Source organism: Passer montanus, unplaced genomic scaffold (assembly GCF_014805655.1).
Source record: "Passer montanus isolate IOZ18808 unplaced genomic scaffold, ASM1480565v1 scaffold117, whole genome shotgun sequence".
Taxonomy (NCBI): domain Eukaryota; kingdom Metazoa; phylum Chordata; class Aves; order Passeriformes; family Passeridae; genus Passer; species Passer montanus.
The window spans coordinates 858936-876943 of NW_024358389.1; the positions used below are offsets into that span (position 1 = coordinate 858936).

Consider the following 18008-nt stretch of genomic DNA (forward strand, 5'->3'; position numbering starts at 1 on the left):
ACTGAATCTGCTTCACCCTCACCCTTGCTCACAACTGCAAAGAATTGCACTCATTTCTGGTTTTCTCATGACTGTCTTGTGGCAGTCTGGCACATACACTTTTTTGGCTCTGATAGGCCAAGGAAACAAAACATTCTTACTTTGGATAAATAATCCTTATATTGTATCATATTTTGGTATAGCATGGGTATAGCAAACGAGATAAGAATTGTGTTTTCTTCTTGTGACATTCACAAATATTCTTGGGGAGAATTGTGTTTTGTTTTTCTTTGTGGAGAGAAACGTGGCAACAGCCCAGCGGCCCCGGGGCAGGAGACCCCCAGAGCCGGGGACCCCCGGGGCAGGAGCGGGGTCTGGGGGTGCCGGGCTGAGCTGCTGGCGTGTCACCTGATAGGCCAAGGAAACATTGGATAAATAATCTTTATATTATATTCTATTTTGGTATAGCACAGGTATAGCAAACACGATAAGAATTCTGTTTTCTTCCTCGGATGCTGAGAGAATGTGACATTCACAAATATTCTTGGGAATAATTCTGGTTTGTTTTTCTGTGTGGAGAGAAACGTGGCAACAGCCCAGCGGCCCCGGGGCAGGAGACCCCCGGGGCAGGAGACCCCCGGGGCAGGAGCGGGGTCTGGGGGTGCCGGGCTGAGCTGCTGGCGTGTCACCAGCCTTGTTTTGGCTGCCGGGACGCGTCCCTGCCGCGGCTTGTCCCCACGCCCAGCGCCGGCTGTCATTAGCGAGGCGGGTCCCGCCCCGCTCCCATCCCGCGTCAGCAGGAGCTGCCAGGTGTGCCCGGCCAGGTGTGCCCGGCCAGGTGTGCCCGGCCAGGTGTGCCAAATAAGGAACGCACCCGCGCCCTTCTGCTTGCAAAACACTTTGGGCTCGGCGCTGTGCTGACGCTGCCGGTTCCCAGCAGCTCCTGGAGGCTGAAGTGGCCCCTCTTGCCTTGCTGGGCTGCAGCTGAGAGCCCCGGGAGCCTGCAGAGACACTGCCCTGAACCCCACAGGGCTGGTGAGGCAGGGCCCTGGCAGCAGTGCCAGGGACACGGAGAGGGGACACGGGCAGGGACCCCCAGGGTGGATGTGGGACAGCCCTGGCCATAAAGGGACACGGGCAGGGACCCCCAGGGTGGATGTGGGACAGCCCTGGCCATAAAGGGACACGGGCAGGGACCCCCAGGATCCCTGGACAAAGGTGCTTCCCTGGCTCTGTCACGGAGCAAACTGGGAAAACAGTTCCCAGGGCACTGCTGGTCTGGCCTGTGCCCCCGGTGTCCCTCACCCTGACCAATCCCACTGCCACCATCCCTGGGACATCGTGGGGCAGCCCTGGCCATAAGGGGACACGGGCAGGGACCCACAGGGTGGATGTGGGGCAGGGGACACGGGCAGGGACCCACAGGGTGGATGTGGGGCAGCCCTGGCTGTGGGACTCACCCTGCACACGGGGCTCAGCTCCCAGGCCCAGGACAAGAAGCATGGCAGTGCCACACTGTGCCATGTGCCACACTGGCCTGGCTGGGGTCACCCGTGTCCCTGGTGCTGCCAGTGAGCCACAGCACAGGGCACAGAGCTGCAGTGGTCAGGGCTCACAGCTGGGCTGGGGTCAGAGGCAGGAGAGCAGCTCCAGCCCCCAGGGATCCACAGGGGTCACCAGCACAGGGTGGGAAACAGCAGAGGCTGGAGGAGGAGGCAGGAGGCAAAGAGAGCCAGAAAGGCAAAGGCAGCCAGTTTCTGGTTTAGAAACTGGCTGCCTGTGTCTCTCCATGTTCCTGGGTAACAGGGAGAGGCCCAGGAACGAGGGGATCTCGGGTCTTTCCCAACTGGGATGAGCAGAATGTGTCCAAGGGGCTCAGCAGGTCCAGCCCTGTCTGTAATTTGGGAAGGCTGTGTGTCACTGGGGGTGACAGAAATGCCCTGAGCAGTTATGGCCCTCACCCAGCGAGCCTCATGTGTCCCCCGAGTCCCCCAGTTCCTCACAAAGCCCTGGGTCCCAGGCAGCCACTGGGGAGCTGTCCTTAGCCAAAGCAAAGCTGAAGGGCCTCCTGACAAGGCTCCAATTGAAGGGCCTGACTGGCACCCATGTGGCTCCAGCCTCTTGGGGACACTGGTGCAATCCCCTCACCCCCAGTTTGCAGTGACCACAACCCCCAGGGAAGGGTGGTCAGGCCCCAGCCACGCTGGGCTCTCAGCTGCACTGACCCCACACAGGCAAAGAAGGCACCAGCACCCCGGCCTGCAGGAGCTCTGGGGACAGCAGGAGGGGTTTGGGGCTCTCTGCAGAGACACAAAGCCACAGTGGGGCTGGCAGGAGCCCCCCAGCCCCACTGGGCTCCCTGGGCAGGGCTGTGGCTGGGCCACGCAGGTGGAAAGTTATTTCTCAGGAACTGGCTGATGGTGAAAGTTCTTTCCCAGGTGTGGCCCAAAAGGAATGTAAATCCTCTGAAGTCCTCGTCTCCCCTGTAATTACTGTCGGACAAGTTTCAGCTTGGAGCTGCGCCGCCCCGGCCCCGGGCGTGGGAGGAAGGGGGTGACGCAGCCGGCGTGTCCCTGCAGCTCACATGTCCCCTCCTGCCCCAGGAATGCAGCCCGTGACTCACGGGGACAGCCAGCTGCGGGTGGGGGCACACCACGGGGCTCCTGCAGCTGTGGGACCCCGTGTTCAGCCTGGACGTGGGGTGACTGAGCAGCCAGACTCTGCTGTCCCCCGGGGACACAGCCTTGCCTTCATCCCAAACTGGCAAAACACTTCCCAGGGCACTGCTGGTCTGGTCTGTGCCCCTGGTGTCCCTCACCCTGACCAGTTCCACTGGCACCACCCCTGGCACATCGGCACTGGGCCAGGGCACGAATTCCTGGCAGCAGATCATGAAGGGTCTTGGCTCGCGGGGCTGTCAAAGCTGAGGGACATTGCACAGGGCTGGCAGGGTGGGACCCATCGCAGGAGCCTGTGCAGCAGGAGCTGGGGCTGGGGCAGGAGCTGGGGCAGGAGCTGGGGCTGGGACAGGAGCAGGAGCTAGACATGGAGCAGGAGCTAGACATGGAGCAGTGCTCAGCGGCATCTCGGGGCCAGGGGCTCGGGGTGAGCCTGCTGGGGGCATCCCCAGGGGAATCACTCGGGAAGGAGCCCTGCACAGTGCCCTCAGGCCGGGCTCTCACGCCTGTGCTGGGCTCCTGGGGTTGGGCACGGGGCTGGGGCAGAGTCCACGCTGCCAAGGCCCGCGTTCCCCGGCAGTGCCCGGTGCCAGAGGGGCTCTCCCGGTAGCCAGTGGGCTCTCCCGGTAGCCCGTGTGTGCGGAGCAGCCTCGGGAGCGTGTCAGAACTGCAGCGTGCTCACCTCACACACCTGATCACGCTCTTCTCCTCCCCTCCCCGCCCGGCTCTGCCCAGCCGGACTCAGGTGCTGGCTCAGCACCCGCCCCGGCCGCGCCACCGGCACCGGGGCTGAGGGGAGCCGGGGAGCTGCTGGGGCGCGGGGCAGGCAGGGATCGGCTGCCCACAGGGCACCCGTGCACAGCCCTGCACACCCCAGTACCCCCGCACACCCCTGCACACACTGGTACCCCCTGAGCAGCCCAGAACTGCCCCACGCTCCCGTCCCCGCCCCATCCCCGTCCTCGTTCCCGTTCCCATCCCGTTCCCATTCCCGTTTCTGTTCCCATTCCTGTCCCCGTTCCCGTTTCCCGTTCCCCGTTCCTGTTCCCATCCCCGTTCCCGGTCCTGTCCCCATTCCCGTTCGCATTCCCATCCTTATCCCCGTTCCCGTCCCTGTTCCTCGTTCCCATTCCCTTTCCCGTTCCCCGTTCCTGTTCCCTTTCCCGGTCCAGTTCCCGTTCCCATTCCCATTCCCTTTCCCTTTCCCGTTCCCGTTCCGTTCCCGTTCCCATCCCCGTTCCTGTTCCCATTCCCATCCCCATTCCCGTTCCCATCCCGTTCCCGTTCCCTTTCCCGTTCCTGTTCCCCGTTCCCATCCCCGTTCCCATCCCCATCCCGTTCCCGTTCCGGTTCCCGTTCCCCATTCCCGTTCCCGTTCCCATCCCCATTCCCGCTCCCGTCCCCATTCCCGTTCCCATTCCCGTTCCCGTTCCCATTCCCGTTCCCATTCCCATCCCCGCTCCCGTCCCCATTCCCGTTCCCATTCCCGTTCCCGTTCCCGTCCCCGGTCCCGGTCCCGTCCCGCAGTGCCCCTCCCCTTTTCCGCTCCCCGTTCCCGTTCCCATTCCCGTTCCCATTCCCATCCCCGCTCCCGTCCCCATTCCCGTTCCCATTCCCGTTCCCGTTCCCGTCCCCGGTCCCGGTCCCGTCCCGCAGTGCCGGTCGCTGCCAGCAGGGGCCGCCCGTGCGCAGCGATCGCTCCCCGGGCGCTCCCGGCCCGGCTTTGCCGCTGCCCGCCCGCTCCCACCGGGACCCGGATCCGCCCGCTCCCACCGGGACCCCGGATCCGCCCGCTCCCACCGGGACCCGGATCCGCCCGCTCCCACCGGGACCCCGGATCCGCCCCCTCCCCCCCGGACCCCGGATCCGCCCGCTCCCACCGGGACCCGGATCCGCCCGCTCCCACCGGGACCCCGGATCCGCCCGCTCCCACCGGGACCCGGATCCGCCCGCTCCCACCGGGACCCGGATCCTCCCGGCCCCACCGGGACCCGGATCCGCCCACTCCCACCGGGACTCGGATCCTCCCGGCCCCACCGGGACCCCGGATCCGCCCGGCCCCACGGGGCACCCCCGACCCCAACCCGTCCCACTGGATACCTCCGGGACCCCCGGATCCTCCCGGCCCCACCGGTCCCCCGGTCTCACCGGGTCCCCTGAGATCCCCCCGCTCCTCTGGGGTCTCACTGGGTCCCTCTGCCCCGGCCCACAGCCCAGCACCGTCCCCCGGGCAGGTCCCAGCCACATTCCCAGCTGCAGACCCATCACACCCGGGGGTCCCGCGGGGTGAGGGGCACCACCGGGGCATTGGGGCTGCCAGCACCACCGGGACACCGGGACTATGAGCCACCAGGACATGGGAGCCACTGGGACCATAGATACCACCAGAACCATCAGGACACCAGGACACTGGGGCATGGGAACTTCTGGGACCATTGGCACCACTGGGATCAGTGGGACATTGGGGCACAAGGGCCACTGGGACCATTGTCACCACCAGGATCAGTGGGACATTGTCACCACCAGGATCAGTGGGACCATTGTCACCACCAGGACCAGTGGGACATTGGCACCACCAGGATCAGTGGGACATTGGCACCACCAGGGCTCCCAGCATTCGGTTCTGCCCGAGAGCCTCAGCCCAGCCCTGGAGGTGCAGAACCACATCCACGCTCTGAGCAGTGCACAGAGCTTATCCCAAGCATCTTCTGGTCCCGCAGCACCGGGCTGAGCCAGGGCTTTGGATTAACAGCACAATGACAGAGGTGAATCTCTTAAGGAGCTGCAGCGTGTAATTAGCATTACGTATCGGAGAATCCGCCGCGCTCCGGGCGAGAGCAGGGCCAGCGTGTGCCAGGCCCGGGCAAGCCACCTCCTCCTGCCAGCCACGGCTGATGGGCCTTGGCTCTGCACTCCCAGCTCGTGTTCAGAAAATCATTAGTGTCATTAGAGCTCCAGGGTGGAGCAGTGGCCCCTGGCCAGGAGTGCCGTGGGCATGGCAGGAGTGGGAATGGGAATGGGGTCCCGAGAGGGGCTTTAGCAGGGCTGGGGTGGGGGCTCAAGGCCTTGGGGGGGGACCCAGGGAGGGATGGGGCAGTTTTATTGCCAGGGGCCTCTGGTAGGCACTGCCTGTTTCAGTCTTGTTAATGACTTCATAAAACTGCCTGCCAAGTACAGATTAACGAGCAGCCAAGTCATTCCCGTGGTGTGGGAAGCGGCAGCGCAGCCCGGTTACAGGCACTGCTCTGGGGACATCTCCTGATAACAAGGGCTGGGCAGCCCCTTCCCCTCCCAGCAGCTCTGGTGGCCTCCTGGGAGCACGGCCCCATTGTCCCCTAAGTGCACGAGGTGACAAGGACAACACCTGCCACAACCATCGGCCCTCGAGGAGCAAGGGAGGGCAGAGGGATCCAGGACACACAGCACGTCCTACCTGAGGGGCCACAGCCCACCTCCAGAGGGGACTGAGACCACAGCTGGGGTCCCAGGGAGGAGAGGGGCTTCCCTGGGGGCAGCTGGAAATCAGTCTGTGGGAGCTGGAAATCCCAGATTGTGGGGGCTGGAAATCACAGTGTGTGGGGGCTGGAAATCACAGTCTGTGGGGGCTGGAAATCACAGTCTGTGGGGGCTGGAAATCACAGACTGTGGGGGCTGGAAATCACAGACTGTGGGGGCTGGAAATCACAGTCTGGGGACTGGAAATCACAGTCTGGGGGGACTGGAAATCACAGTCTGGGGACTGGAAATCACAGTCTGGGGGGACTGGAAATCACAGTCTGGGGACTGGAAATCACAGTCTGGGGGGACTGGAAATCACAGTCTGGGGACTGGAAATCACAGACTTTGGGGGCTGTTCCCCTTGCTCCTGCCCCTCCTCCTGGCCAGCAGGGCTGTGCTGCTGGCAGGGTCAGCATGGGGCCAGCACAAGGCCTGGATGCAGGAGGGCACTGAATGCCAGCAGAGGCTCCTGTGGAGGAGTCACAGCGCTGGTGGAGCCCCTGTCACCACCAGCAGGTTTGTCACATCCCCCTGAGTCCTTTGGTGTGGCTGGCCTCACCCCAGAGTGGGGTTTCAATCACGATTCCCTTCTGTGAGCACAAGTGTCCCCAGGCCAGTGCTGGTGCCTGCCTCACCCCACCACCAACGTCACAGGTGTCCCAAGCCGGGATTCCCAGCTGGATGAAGAGCTTGCCCTCAGGGTGGTGTGGGTGCAGGATGAGTGTGGGAGCTGCTGATCGTTGCCCACAGTCAGCAGAATGTTCCTGTGGCTCCCTGCCAGCTCTGCCATGCTCAGTGAGGGGAGAAGAATGAGCAGACAGGGTGTGATGGTATTGCCACACCGAAGAAAGAGGCATGAGAAAACGCAAGAGCTGCTGCTACCTGGAAGAGAGATGCTGAAAAGCTAACGTGGGAAACTCCAGAGGCTGGAGTTTGTCATGGAGATGGAGCTCAAGCAGTTCCTGGTGGCTTGGGACTTTGGCTCTGCTCAGACATAAAAATATTCTTCTGTCTGAGTAAAACAAGCCCGGAGGTGTGTCTGTCTGTCCTTCTTCTGACTGTCAGAGTGACTCTGGTCACACCTCTGCAGCTGGGGGACATTCACAGGGAGAGCCTTGGTCCCACACAGCTCTGGACAAGAGAATCCCCAGATCTGCCCTTGTCACCATTGTCACTGTGACCATTGTCACCAGGCTGGACTGAATGGATGAGGATGTGACCAGAGACAGCCCTCAGGGAGCCAAACTGCCCAGCACTGAGCTGGCTGCAGTGAGTCCCTCCTCCCCAGGCAGAGGCAGGAGGCTGAGGCAGCCCTTGGAGGCTGGGCTGGTGACCACGATTTGTTCAGGATCCTCCTGGCTGAGATGTGCCAGCAGAGAGGCCCTGCTCAGCCTGGGCTGGGCTCTCACAGGGGCCACGAGGACCAACAACTGCAGAGGGACTGGAGGAAGAGCTTCAACAACTGTGGAAAGACCATCTGGTGCCAGATGGGCCCTGAATGCAGCAGAGACCCCATTGCCCCACGCTGCCTGGCCCCTGGATGAGCAGCAGAGCCATGGGCTGGCTGTGTCAGCCCTGCTGGTTCCCTGGCAATCACCGAGGGGGATCCCCTTGGCACAGCCTGTGCCAAAACAGGCAGAGAGGGCTCTGCGGGGAGCAGGTCTGTGCCCTCGTGGCCCTCACGGGTGGAGGTGGCTCAGGAAGCATCAGTGACACAGGGCTGGGACCTCACCTGATGCTCTGCAAACCACTCAGGACCTGGGCCAGACGGAGGAACATCACCCTGTGCCACCTTCACAGGAGGAGAGGAGAGGAGAGGAGAGGAGAGGAGAGGAGAGGAGAGGAGAGCTCATCAGTAGCCCTGGTATGGAACTGCCAGTGGGGCAGCTGGAGGCTCCCAGTGGCACAGCAATATCTGACTTCACTGCTCCAGTTTGGAGCCTGGAGAGGGACAATACAGAGTCCCTCCCTTGTCCTTCCCTTCTCCCTGCTCCCTTCTGCAGCAGCCGGGCCGGGCTGTGCTGTCCATCTCAGTGTCCTGCTGTGGGCAGGAGGGGATTGAAGGGGGTGGCATCAACCCACCTGCAGCTCGGGCAGCCAGGCTGGGCTGGCTGGCTGATGCCAGTGTGCCCCGGGCAGCGCAGAGGGAGTTTCCATTGCACACACAGGCACCCTTTCCTTTCATGGTAATAGGATCTGCGATGGCTTTTTCCACATAATGTGGGGGGGCCGTCAGGACACGTCCTGGCAGATGGTGGAGAATCAACAGCTGAGATAGAAACAAAGACATCATGTGTCACTCCACACCTTGATATATTTGTTCCCTGTTTTCTGTTTTTCGAACTCCCAGAGCAAAGCCGGCAGCAGGGGTAGAGCCTGTGCCATTTCTCACACTCAGGAGTTCCCTTTCCCAGGCCTGCAGCCCTCAGTGAGTTCCCACCGAGCTGGGAATTGCTGTAGAAGGCACGGGGAGAAGCTGGCCCACAGGGGAAACGCAATGACTCCTAATTAGCTGTTATTCATGACATTAACAGCACAATTAGCTGTTATTGTTTGAGGTAAATGAGGTAAATGACCACAGCAGCCCTCCCCACTCTGGGCACTGCGTGTGCACCGTGGTCACCCCAACAGGCAATGTCACCCCAACAGGCAATGTCACCTCCCCTGCAATGCAAAGCAAGGAGTTCAGTCCTTTCCTCCCCACAGCATCTCCAGCGTGCTTCTTGCTGGAACAGACTCCCGTACCATCTCCTGATGTGTTCTTTTTTTCCTTTTATCTCAAGGGAATTTGTTGTGGGTGAGTGCTTCAGGAAAGCCTGGGAGATTGAATTCTTCTGGTGACATGAAACAGCTGGAGCAGGACTGCTCCTCTGTGTCCTGGTGTCCCATCATCAGCCGGCACAGGGGAGCTCCGTGCTGGGGTTCCTGATGTCAGAGTGGGGCTGGTGTGGGGTTGTGCTCAGGAGCTCAGCCAGGGCCAGGGCAGCAGCTGGGCACTGCTCAGAACAGACCAGGGAAAAGCTGATACTGCAGGAAAATCTCCAGATTGTCTGTCTGACATCTGCCACACATGGTAAAAGAACTGAAACCCGGGCTGAGGCTCATAATATACAAGAAAAGCTGTAAAAAGGCCAGGTGTGCCCTTGCTGTGGGCTGTGGAAGGGCTTTGCCTCCTGTTAGGGCAGCTGTCACCTTCAGGCTGACTCGTGACTTGTCCTAAAATATGAGGGGGACCTGAGGGGGGTCAGACCTCCCAGCACAGGTTTTAACCCATGTGGGAGGCTCAGGGCCAAGGAGGGAATTGCCTGGAGCAAACATGAGCAGAGTTTGGAAGAGCTGGGAGCAGGGGTGGCCCAGGGTGGCTCTGGAGCACAGCTCTCACACGACGGCTGTTGGGTAATCCTGTACCCCCCACTGCAGAGGGAAACGGGCCAGGAACAGCTGATCAACACTCAGGATGGTGCTGGGAGCTGGGCTCTGTCCTCTGCTCACTCTGCCAGTGCTGGGGTGTGCCCGGGTCCCCTCCTTCCCCAGCTCTCTGAGGGATGGGGATCGTGTGCATTCCAAACTCAATTTTTGCAGCTTGGGGAGTCAAAATTCCAAATTTGGAGCCCATGGGCGTGAGGCAGTGCTGCCCAGGGAGCAGAGCCCTTGAATGAGAGGATCCAGGCTCTGTCTTGTTAAGCTGTGGCTTGGTGGCTGCCCAGAAAGTCACCCACACCCCTGGAGCTGCTGAAGGGAGCGTGACTGCTGTGAAGTCTGAGATCTAACAGCAGGCAGATAAAGCCTTGTTGTTTCTGTGTCCTTCGGGGAACATGAAAGAAAGGAGGCACCAGGAATTACCGAGGGTGAGGCTCTGGGAACATCTGAGCACCTCCAGAATCAGTTAGTGCATTATAATGGGAAAACAGCCGGAGGGGGCTGGGAAGGAAGGAGATCACAACACGAGCGAGAGCACAAAAGGGTTCCTAATCCCCATAACTCCTTCACTACCTCACAGGCACCTCTGAGAAAAGCTAAAATAACTTCTTTTATTGAGAATGCCATGGCTGGAGCCAGGCAGGCCAGGCTGGGTGTGCGATTTTCTTGCGCACAACAAGAGCTGGTGTCACATCAGCAAAGGGCTTTTATCCCAAGAAAGAATAAAACAGAGCATATTTCCTGCTTCTTTGCTGTTTTTTTCACGCCAATACCTGTCCAGCTGTGTCACTGTAATCATTCTGCTCAGTCCTTCAGTGGCCTGGGGCAGGTGGGGCCAGCCCTGTCCCTCTCCTCTGTGCTGGTGTGGTGAAGCCCTCGGTGTTTGCAGGCTCCTCAACTCCCCAGTGCTGGGTGTGTTGGACACTTTTCATGGAGGTGATGCTGCTCCTGCTACCATTGGCATCGCTGTCTTCAGCTGCAAATCTGTAGGAAAAAGCCTAGAGCTCAAACACTGATAAGGATTGATCACGCAGTTCCTACTGATAAGGATTTACCCTACTCTTCCATTGATAAGGATTGATCATTCTCTTCCTATCAGGAATTGCAGTAAAGTGCCCTGGCTGTGTCTGGTAGAGTTTCATTCCCCCTCCTCTGATTTAGAATGTTTAAGCATTAAACCCTGCCTCAGTGTTGAGAAATTGTGACACAGGATTTTTTTAGCTTCTACAGATTTTTTTAGAAGTTACAGGCAGTTTCTGTGGGATTTGGGGAAGGTGGTGGAGCATAGCAGGTACTGCTGGGAAACATTACTCATCTGCCCTTTAAAGTGACTGAAAACCCACCATGGAGGGACTTTCCAGTCTCCATAGGGAGACTCAGCCCAGGCTGGTACATAAGCAGAATTTGCTGGAGTTTATTCTCTTTTGAGCTATAAGATTTCTGCCAAATCCTGTATCAGTACACAAATCCTGCCAGGTCTGTGCTTGTCCTGCAATAAAGGTCCTGGCAGGAAAGTTTCCATCCGGCTTTGGCTTGGACCAAAAAAGATTATGGATGTGCAGAGCTCTTAAGAGGCAGCTTTCCTTGGCTTTAAACTCTTTATAAAACAAATAAACACATCTGTAGATGTTTGCAATGATATTTGCAGGTGACTTGGTGCACAACAGAGGATTCCCTTGTGTTAATCATGAGGGAGCAGCGGGTGGAGCAGGAATGGACACCGGGAATGCCAAAGCACAGCCCCGAGCAGGGACCTGGACCACGCCAGGTGCTGGGAATCGAGGAGGAAGAAGGTCCCATGCTGGATGTGACAAAAGATGTGAAACCAAGGAGAGGAAAAATGATGATTCTGGAATTTGGCTTTGGCTGTCAGGGGTGTCGAAAGGCGCCGGCAACGCCTCCTGGCCGGGCTATAAAGAGCCCCGAGGCAGGGGAGCGAGCACTCGCTGCTGCTGCTGCTGCTGCGCTGCCGAGGCTCCTGTGTCCGCACCTCCAGCCCCAGCATGAGCACCACGGTCAGGCAATTCTCCTCCTCCACGTCCCTGAAGGGGCTCGGCAGCCTGGGGGGAGGCTCCAGCAGGCTCTCCTCCGTGCGGGCCGGCCCAGGAGGGTACCGGGCCCCCAGCGTGCACGGCGGCTCCGGCAGCTACTCCGTCTGCTCGCGCGTGGTCTCGGGGCTCGGCAGCGGCTTCGGGGGCAGCTACTGCAGCAGCGCAGGAGGGGGCTTCGGGGCCGGCTTCGGGGCCGGCTTCGGAGGAGGTTTTGGGGGTTTTGGAGGCGGCGATGGCATCCTGCCGGCCGGGGAGAAGGAGACCATGCAGAACCTCAACGACCGCCTGGCCAACTACCTGGACAAGGTGCGAGCCCTGGAGGAGGCCAACACGGACCTGGAGGTGAAGATCAGGGAGTGGTACAAGAAGCAGGGACCTGGTCCCGAGCGTGACTACAGCCCCTACTACAGGACCATCGAGGAGCTCAGGAACAAGGTAGGATGCTGGGATTATCACAGTGGGGATGTCGTGTGCCAGAGAGGAAGCAGAGACAATGACTGTTACCTCTGTAATTAGTCAATGACTGTTACCTCTGTAATTAGTCAGAGACAATGACTGTTACCGCTGTAATTATGTCGTAAAAAGTGTCCCAGTGGCATGTGTGGATTGCCCGGCTGGAGATTAGAGATGTCTCAATGTCAGCTTTTGGTTACATCCTCCCGAGTGGGACAAGTGGCAGCTTTCACTGCCGGGAACAGATCTACGAGGACGTAACACAAAAATGAAGAAAACAGACAAGTCTGCACTGATCATGTGGGTTCTTGGGAATTTAAAATTAAGGTGCAGGGAAATTTGCAGCTTTGGGCGAACTGCAAAACACTGATGTCATATTTGGAAACATTCAGGCAAAGAATTTGCAAACTTGTTGCAGCTCCTCCTGTGGAGGAGATTTAGATGATAAAAGGTTGGAACTGACCAATAACGAGGTTTTTGCCTCTTTTGGTAATTGCTGCCCCACGGCTGGAATGGGTACAAAGTCCCCAGCCGAGGCAGCTGTGGGGGGATTCCTCTCTGTTTGATTTGAGTCCCAGCACACCAGTTTGGAGGAAATGCTCGCGTTTCCATTGTTCTCTGTTACTTCCCATGTACGAATTGCCCGCAGGGATTCCAGAAGCTGTGGGCAGCTGGAGCTGCAGGAATGCTGGCAAAGGATTCAGGGAGCTAATTTCCCCCCTCTCTCCTCAACAGAGTTCTCCTCCCAGTGTGGGTTATTTGCTCCTGCTTTGGTAATATGAAAATCAGAATCTGTAGGCACCTGCTCACTGCCTTTTGCTCCATTTCTGTTGCCAACCAATTAAATCCACCCCAGAACAAGGTGTGCCAAGCACAGACACCCCACTGGTCCCTCTGACCTTTCCACAAACAGCACCTGCCCTGGAGGAGAGGAACAAAGGCCAACATCAGCTCTCACACATCTTTTGTGGCCTCACTCTGCCTTTTGAGACACTTAGTGATGGATTTTTGGAAAGGGAGCTCATGGAGTAACCAGCAGTCAATCTCAGCTATATTTCACTTGTCCTGATTCCAGACACACTTCTGCTAAGGAAATGCCAAACTTCCCCAAAAGTGTTGTTCCTGTCCCAACACTCATCCAGGGGGAATTCCTGACACTTTATCTTTCACTGCCCAGGTGCTGGTGGCCACAGTGGAGAATTCCAACCTCCTGCTGCAGATTGACAATGCCAGGCTGACAGCAGATGACTTCAGGACTAAGTAAGACACATTTTCTGGGAAAAATGGAGCAAAGCGTGCAGGGAATTTTGGTGAAATGAGGGGAAAATCCCATCCAAACCCCAGAATGGCAATGTGGAAAGCCTTCAAAATGAGGGTGCAATTTCCAAAGCAGACGGTTCTCTCAGCCTTACAGGCACCCAGGGATGATGTTGCTTCCATCCAAAACCACTCTTTTATTCCTGTTGCTGGTTTATCTCTGGTACAGAGACCTCACCCTGTGCCTCCCTGTGCCCTTAATGTGTATGTGCAACTCCACAGAGCCCAGGGCCAGTACCAAGGCCTGGTGGTGCCAGGAGCAGGGTGGTGTTATGGACTCAGGTGGACACTTTACCAATTTCCCCTCACTTTGCTCAGAATTCCCCTTAGAAAAATTGTCAATGGGGCCATGTAGCGCTGCCACAATGCCAACAGCAGAGTGTGGAGGCAGCAGGCAGCAAAGGCAGGGGCTGTGTGCCCAGCTGGCAGGGCTGGTGCAGCTTTGCTGACTCTGTGTGTGTGTGTGTCCCCAGGTTTGAGTCGGAGCAGGCCCTGCGCATGAGCGTGGAGGCCGACATCAACGGCCTGCGCCGCGTCCTGGACGAGCTGACCCTGTCCAGAGCCGACCTGGAGATGCAGATTGAGAACCTGAAGGAGGAGCTGGCTTACCTGAAGAAGAACCATGAGGAGGTGAGCACAGAGCTGGGCTCTGAAAAGGCCACCCCGGGCACTGAAATTTGAGTTCTGGCCCAGCCTTTAAGGCTATGCAGAGTTCTGAACTGCTGGGCAGGAGGTGAGAAGTGCTGGGGAGGCACTCTGGACAGCAGCACATCCTCCCTGGAGGGGATGCACTGTGGACAGCAGCACATCCTCCCTGGAGGGGTGCACTCTGGACAGCAGCACATCCTCCCTGGAGGGGATGCACTGTGGGCAGCAGCACAGGAACACCCATTCACCACTTGCCTGTGGAACGCCCATTCACCACTTGCCACATCAGTAACACCCACTGTGGCTCTTGGAGGTTTATTAAAAACCCTTGCAGCCTCTGGCTGGGAAGGTCTGTTCCCTGAGAAATGAACCAGCTGCAGGCACTGCTTTATTCTCTGGAGAATTAACTCCAGTGGGGAGTTCACAAGAATTTGAATTATTTTATTTGTGGTCATGGAGCAAATACCTCAATTTGCTCCCTTTTGACCAGCCCCCAAATGTTCGCTTTCCTGAAGAACTCTCTCTCAAGAGGAACATTTTATATGCTGGTTCTTGAACTGCATGATGACGTGTTTCTCTTTTTGTGTCAGGAAATGACGGCCCTGCGCGGGCAGGTGGGTGGGGAGATCAGCGTGGAGATGGACGCTGCTCCTGGCATCGACCTGACCAAGATCCTGGCGGAGATGCGGGAGCAGTACGAGAGCCTGGCGGAGAAGAACCGCAGGGACGCCGAGCAGTGGTTCTTCAGCAAGGTGAGCAGCTGCTGCTGAGCACGGGGCCGGGGCCGTGGCTGCTGCCAGGGCTCTGAGGGCACGGCTTTGCCTCTCTGCAGACGGAAGAGCTGAACCGGGAGGTGGCCATCAACACGGAGCAGCTGCAGAGCGGCAAGACGGAGATCACGGAGCTGCGGCGCACGATCCAGAGCCTGGAGATCGACCTGCAGTCCCAGCTCAGCACGGTGCGAGGGCTGGCAGGGCTGGGATGAGGGCTGTGCCCACCTGGGCCGCCCCCCGAGCCCATGCCGTGGGCTGATCCCGTTTCTGTGCCCCAGAAAGCGGCGCTGGAGGGCACCCTGGCCGACACCGAGGCGCGCTACGGCACCCAGCTGGGCCAGCTGCAGATGCTGATCACGGGCGTGGAGGAGCAGCTGGCCGAGCTGCGCTGCGACATGGAGCGCCAGAACCACGAGTACAGGGTCCTGCTGGACGTCAAGTGCCGCCTGTAGCAGGAGATCGCCACGTACCGCCGGCTGCTGGAGGGAGAGGACGCCCAGTGAGTGAGGGGCTTCGCTGGGAGGGGATGGGTCACAGCCAAGGAAACAGAAAATGAACCACCTGAGTCTCCTGGAGGGTTCTCTCAGTGCATTCCCTGACCCATTGCATGCAACAAGGTCTCTCTTTTCAGCCCCACCACCCCACTACAGCCCAGTGGTTGGGACAGCCCTGCAGCACCCCTGCCATCCTTCCATGTCTGTGATCCCGGGCAGGGAGCAGGTTGGTGGGTGCTGCACTGGTGTCTGAATTCCTCTGTCACACACCCATCCTTAACAGTTTCTTCCTTCAGCTGGGACGCTGGCAGTTCCCAGAAGCATTTGAATCATGGATTGGTACAAAATATAAAGGCAGGGTTTAAATGATGATTTCATCTTGGAGATTACTCACTTTTCCCTGTTTCTCACCTCCTTTTCCTTGTTCTCCTCCCACAGCATGTCTTCCCACTACATCTCGCAGCCTGTGAAAGAAGGTAAGAACAGGTTTTGGCTGGAGCTCTGATCATACACAGCTCTCATACCCTCACCCACCTTCTTAGCACAGACTCCTTTTACTTTTCTACTAAAGTTACTCTTTGATTATATTTTGAAAATTTGAACTTAAGTACAAAATTTTACGATATAACAAATGTATTATATAACAAGTATTATAATACACCAAGACATGTCAGAAATTATCTGAACAGACTGAATCTGTACAGTTTAGCAGTGGGAATGTGGTGCTATATTGGGTTTCTGACGTGATGACTGTAGTAACAAATCTCTAAGATCTTTAAGACACTTCCTCCTTGCTGCCCTGGAAATAACAGTTCCTTCTTTCCCCACTGCAGGACCAGTGACCACCCGCCAGATCCGCACCATCTTCGAGGAGGTGCAGGATGGGAAGGTGATCTCCTCCCGGGAGCAGATCACCCAGGCTGCCCACTGAGGCACTCACTGCCTGTTTTGCTGCAAACCTCGCCCAGCACAGCAAAGCAGATCCCAGCTGACGTGTTCTTGCCATGTGGATCACCAAAAGCACCTTCTCCCACTATCACCCCCGCCCTTACCCTCTCTCACCCTTCTCTCAGCTCTGTGCCACACACAGAAATCAAATAAAGCTTCTCTTTGCAGTCCTGCAAACCAAGGTCTGGTCTCGATGCTCTTGGGCTGTCCCACCCCTGGAGCAGCTGTGGGTCAGAGCTCCTCCCTGGATGGAGCAACCTTCTCCATCCTTGGTACCCTGGTGGTGGGGCCTGCACACCCACACCCCTGTGACTCCTGAGACCTGGCAGCTGCAGGGGAGAGTGTGTGGGGGCAGTCTAGAAAGGAGCTGATCCCTCAGGTGGTGGGAGATGAAACCTGTAAGAATCTCTGTTTCGGAGACTGGACAAAGCTCTGCTCCCCCTCTGCAATGCCCAGCAGCAGCAGTGCTGAAGCTTTAACCCAGCGAGGCCAAGCAAGTGAATTGAGCCTGAGTGATGCAGACAGGACCCTGCAAATGCCAGGCCCCAGCTCTCCCCCAGCAGCTGCTCCCCGTTCTGGATCCCAAACTTTGGGGTGAAATGGTCTGAAGCTGCAGGCAGGACAGGGATCTGTCAGGAGGGCTGCTGTCCCCCCAGACAGGCACACTCAGCTCAGCTGGGCTCCTGCTTCCAAAGGCACCACTGAAGGGTGAAGAAAACAGTGATGGGAAGAGGAAGGTAGGGTCTGTGCAAGAAAAAGGATTAAAATTCTTCAGGGAGTGCTTGAGGCACTCCCCGGCTGCCGGTGCTGCTCCTGACACAGCAGTTCCCACTGCCCCGGCGTTCCTGGAAAGCCAGTTCAGACACATTCTTGGCTGCATTCTGACACCTTTATTACTCTGTAAATCCAGCTTCTAACTCAATGAAATGAATCAGAGCAGCACAACTAAGTGAGAGTGAGAGCAGAGCTGGCCACACAGCTTTGTGACCCTTCTCCAGAAATCTGTCTGGAATGCAGGAGGAGATAAGAGAGAATTCTTTATTTTCCCCCAAACATTGGAATGATGCCTGCAGTGCATCATCTGCCCTGCAGCCAGGCTGGCAGGGCTCCACAGTTTCAAGGACCCCCATGTCCCTGCCCTGCAGCTCTGCTCAGTGCCTGGGCTGTGTCCCCCTGTCCCCTTGGAGCAGACCCCTGTGACCCTTGTGGGGCACTGGCTGCCCTGAGCACCCCCAGCATCCACTGGCCAGAGCAGACCGAGTTCTGGTTTGCAGTTTAGTGCTGATGACCCATGAGCTCATCGGGATAAAGGCTGCTGCTCATCCTTGTGGAACTCCACGGGTCAGCAGCAGCACAGTTCCCAACCTGAGGCACTTCCAGCCCCAGCACCTCCACGGCCCAGCCTCGAGGAGGGAGCCCAGAGCAGCCCAGGGACCCTCCCTGGGGGAATTCATGTCCCAGAGCTGGGTAAAGACAGGGCTGAATCACTCCAGATCAGATACCTGAGAAAGGTCGGGACAGACACAGCCTGCACAGCCACACCCCACTCCAGGCCACCTCTTAGGGACCCTGTTGTCCCCACGGGTGGTGCAGGGACCTCCAAGACATCTTGCAGCTCCTCTGGGTCCCCTGCCATGCCTGTGCCCCTCTGCCTGTTGCCCTTGCAGCACCCAGTGCAGGGATGCTGAGGTGCCTCTCTGGAATTCACCCTTGCTTTATATTTTCCTCCTGTAAAAGCCTTGGCACACC

At 58.2% G+C, this 18008-nt stretch overlaps 1 protein-coding gene across 1 annotated transcript; it reads left to right on the forward strand.

Moving 5' to 3' along the window:
- The first annotated feature begins 11418 nt into the window (after window positions 1-11418).
- LOC120496664 (keratin, type I cytoskeletal 14-like) lies at window positions 11419-16412 on the forward strand. Its single transcript, XM_039697323.1, is given in 8 exon segments — window positions 11419-12061; window positions 13257-13339; window positions 13870-14026; window positions 14635-14796; window positions 14877-15002; window positions 15096-15316; window positions 15750-15787; window positions 16145-16412. Coding segments are annotated over 8 exon segments (1368 nt in total). The 5' UTR covers window positions 11419-11578; the 3' UTR covers window positions 16243-16412.
- The last annotated feature ends 1596 nt before the right edge of the window (window positions 16413-18008 follow it).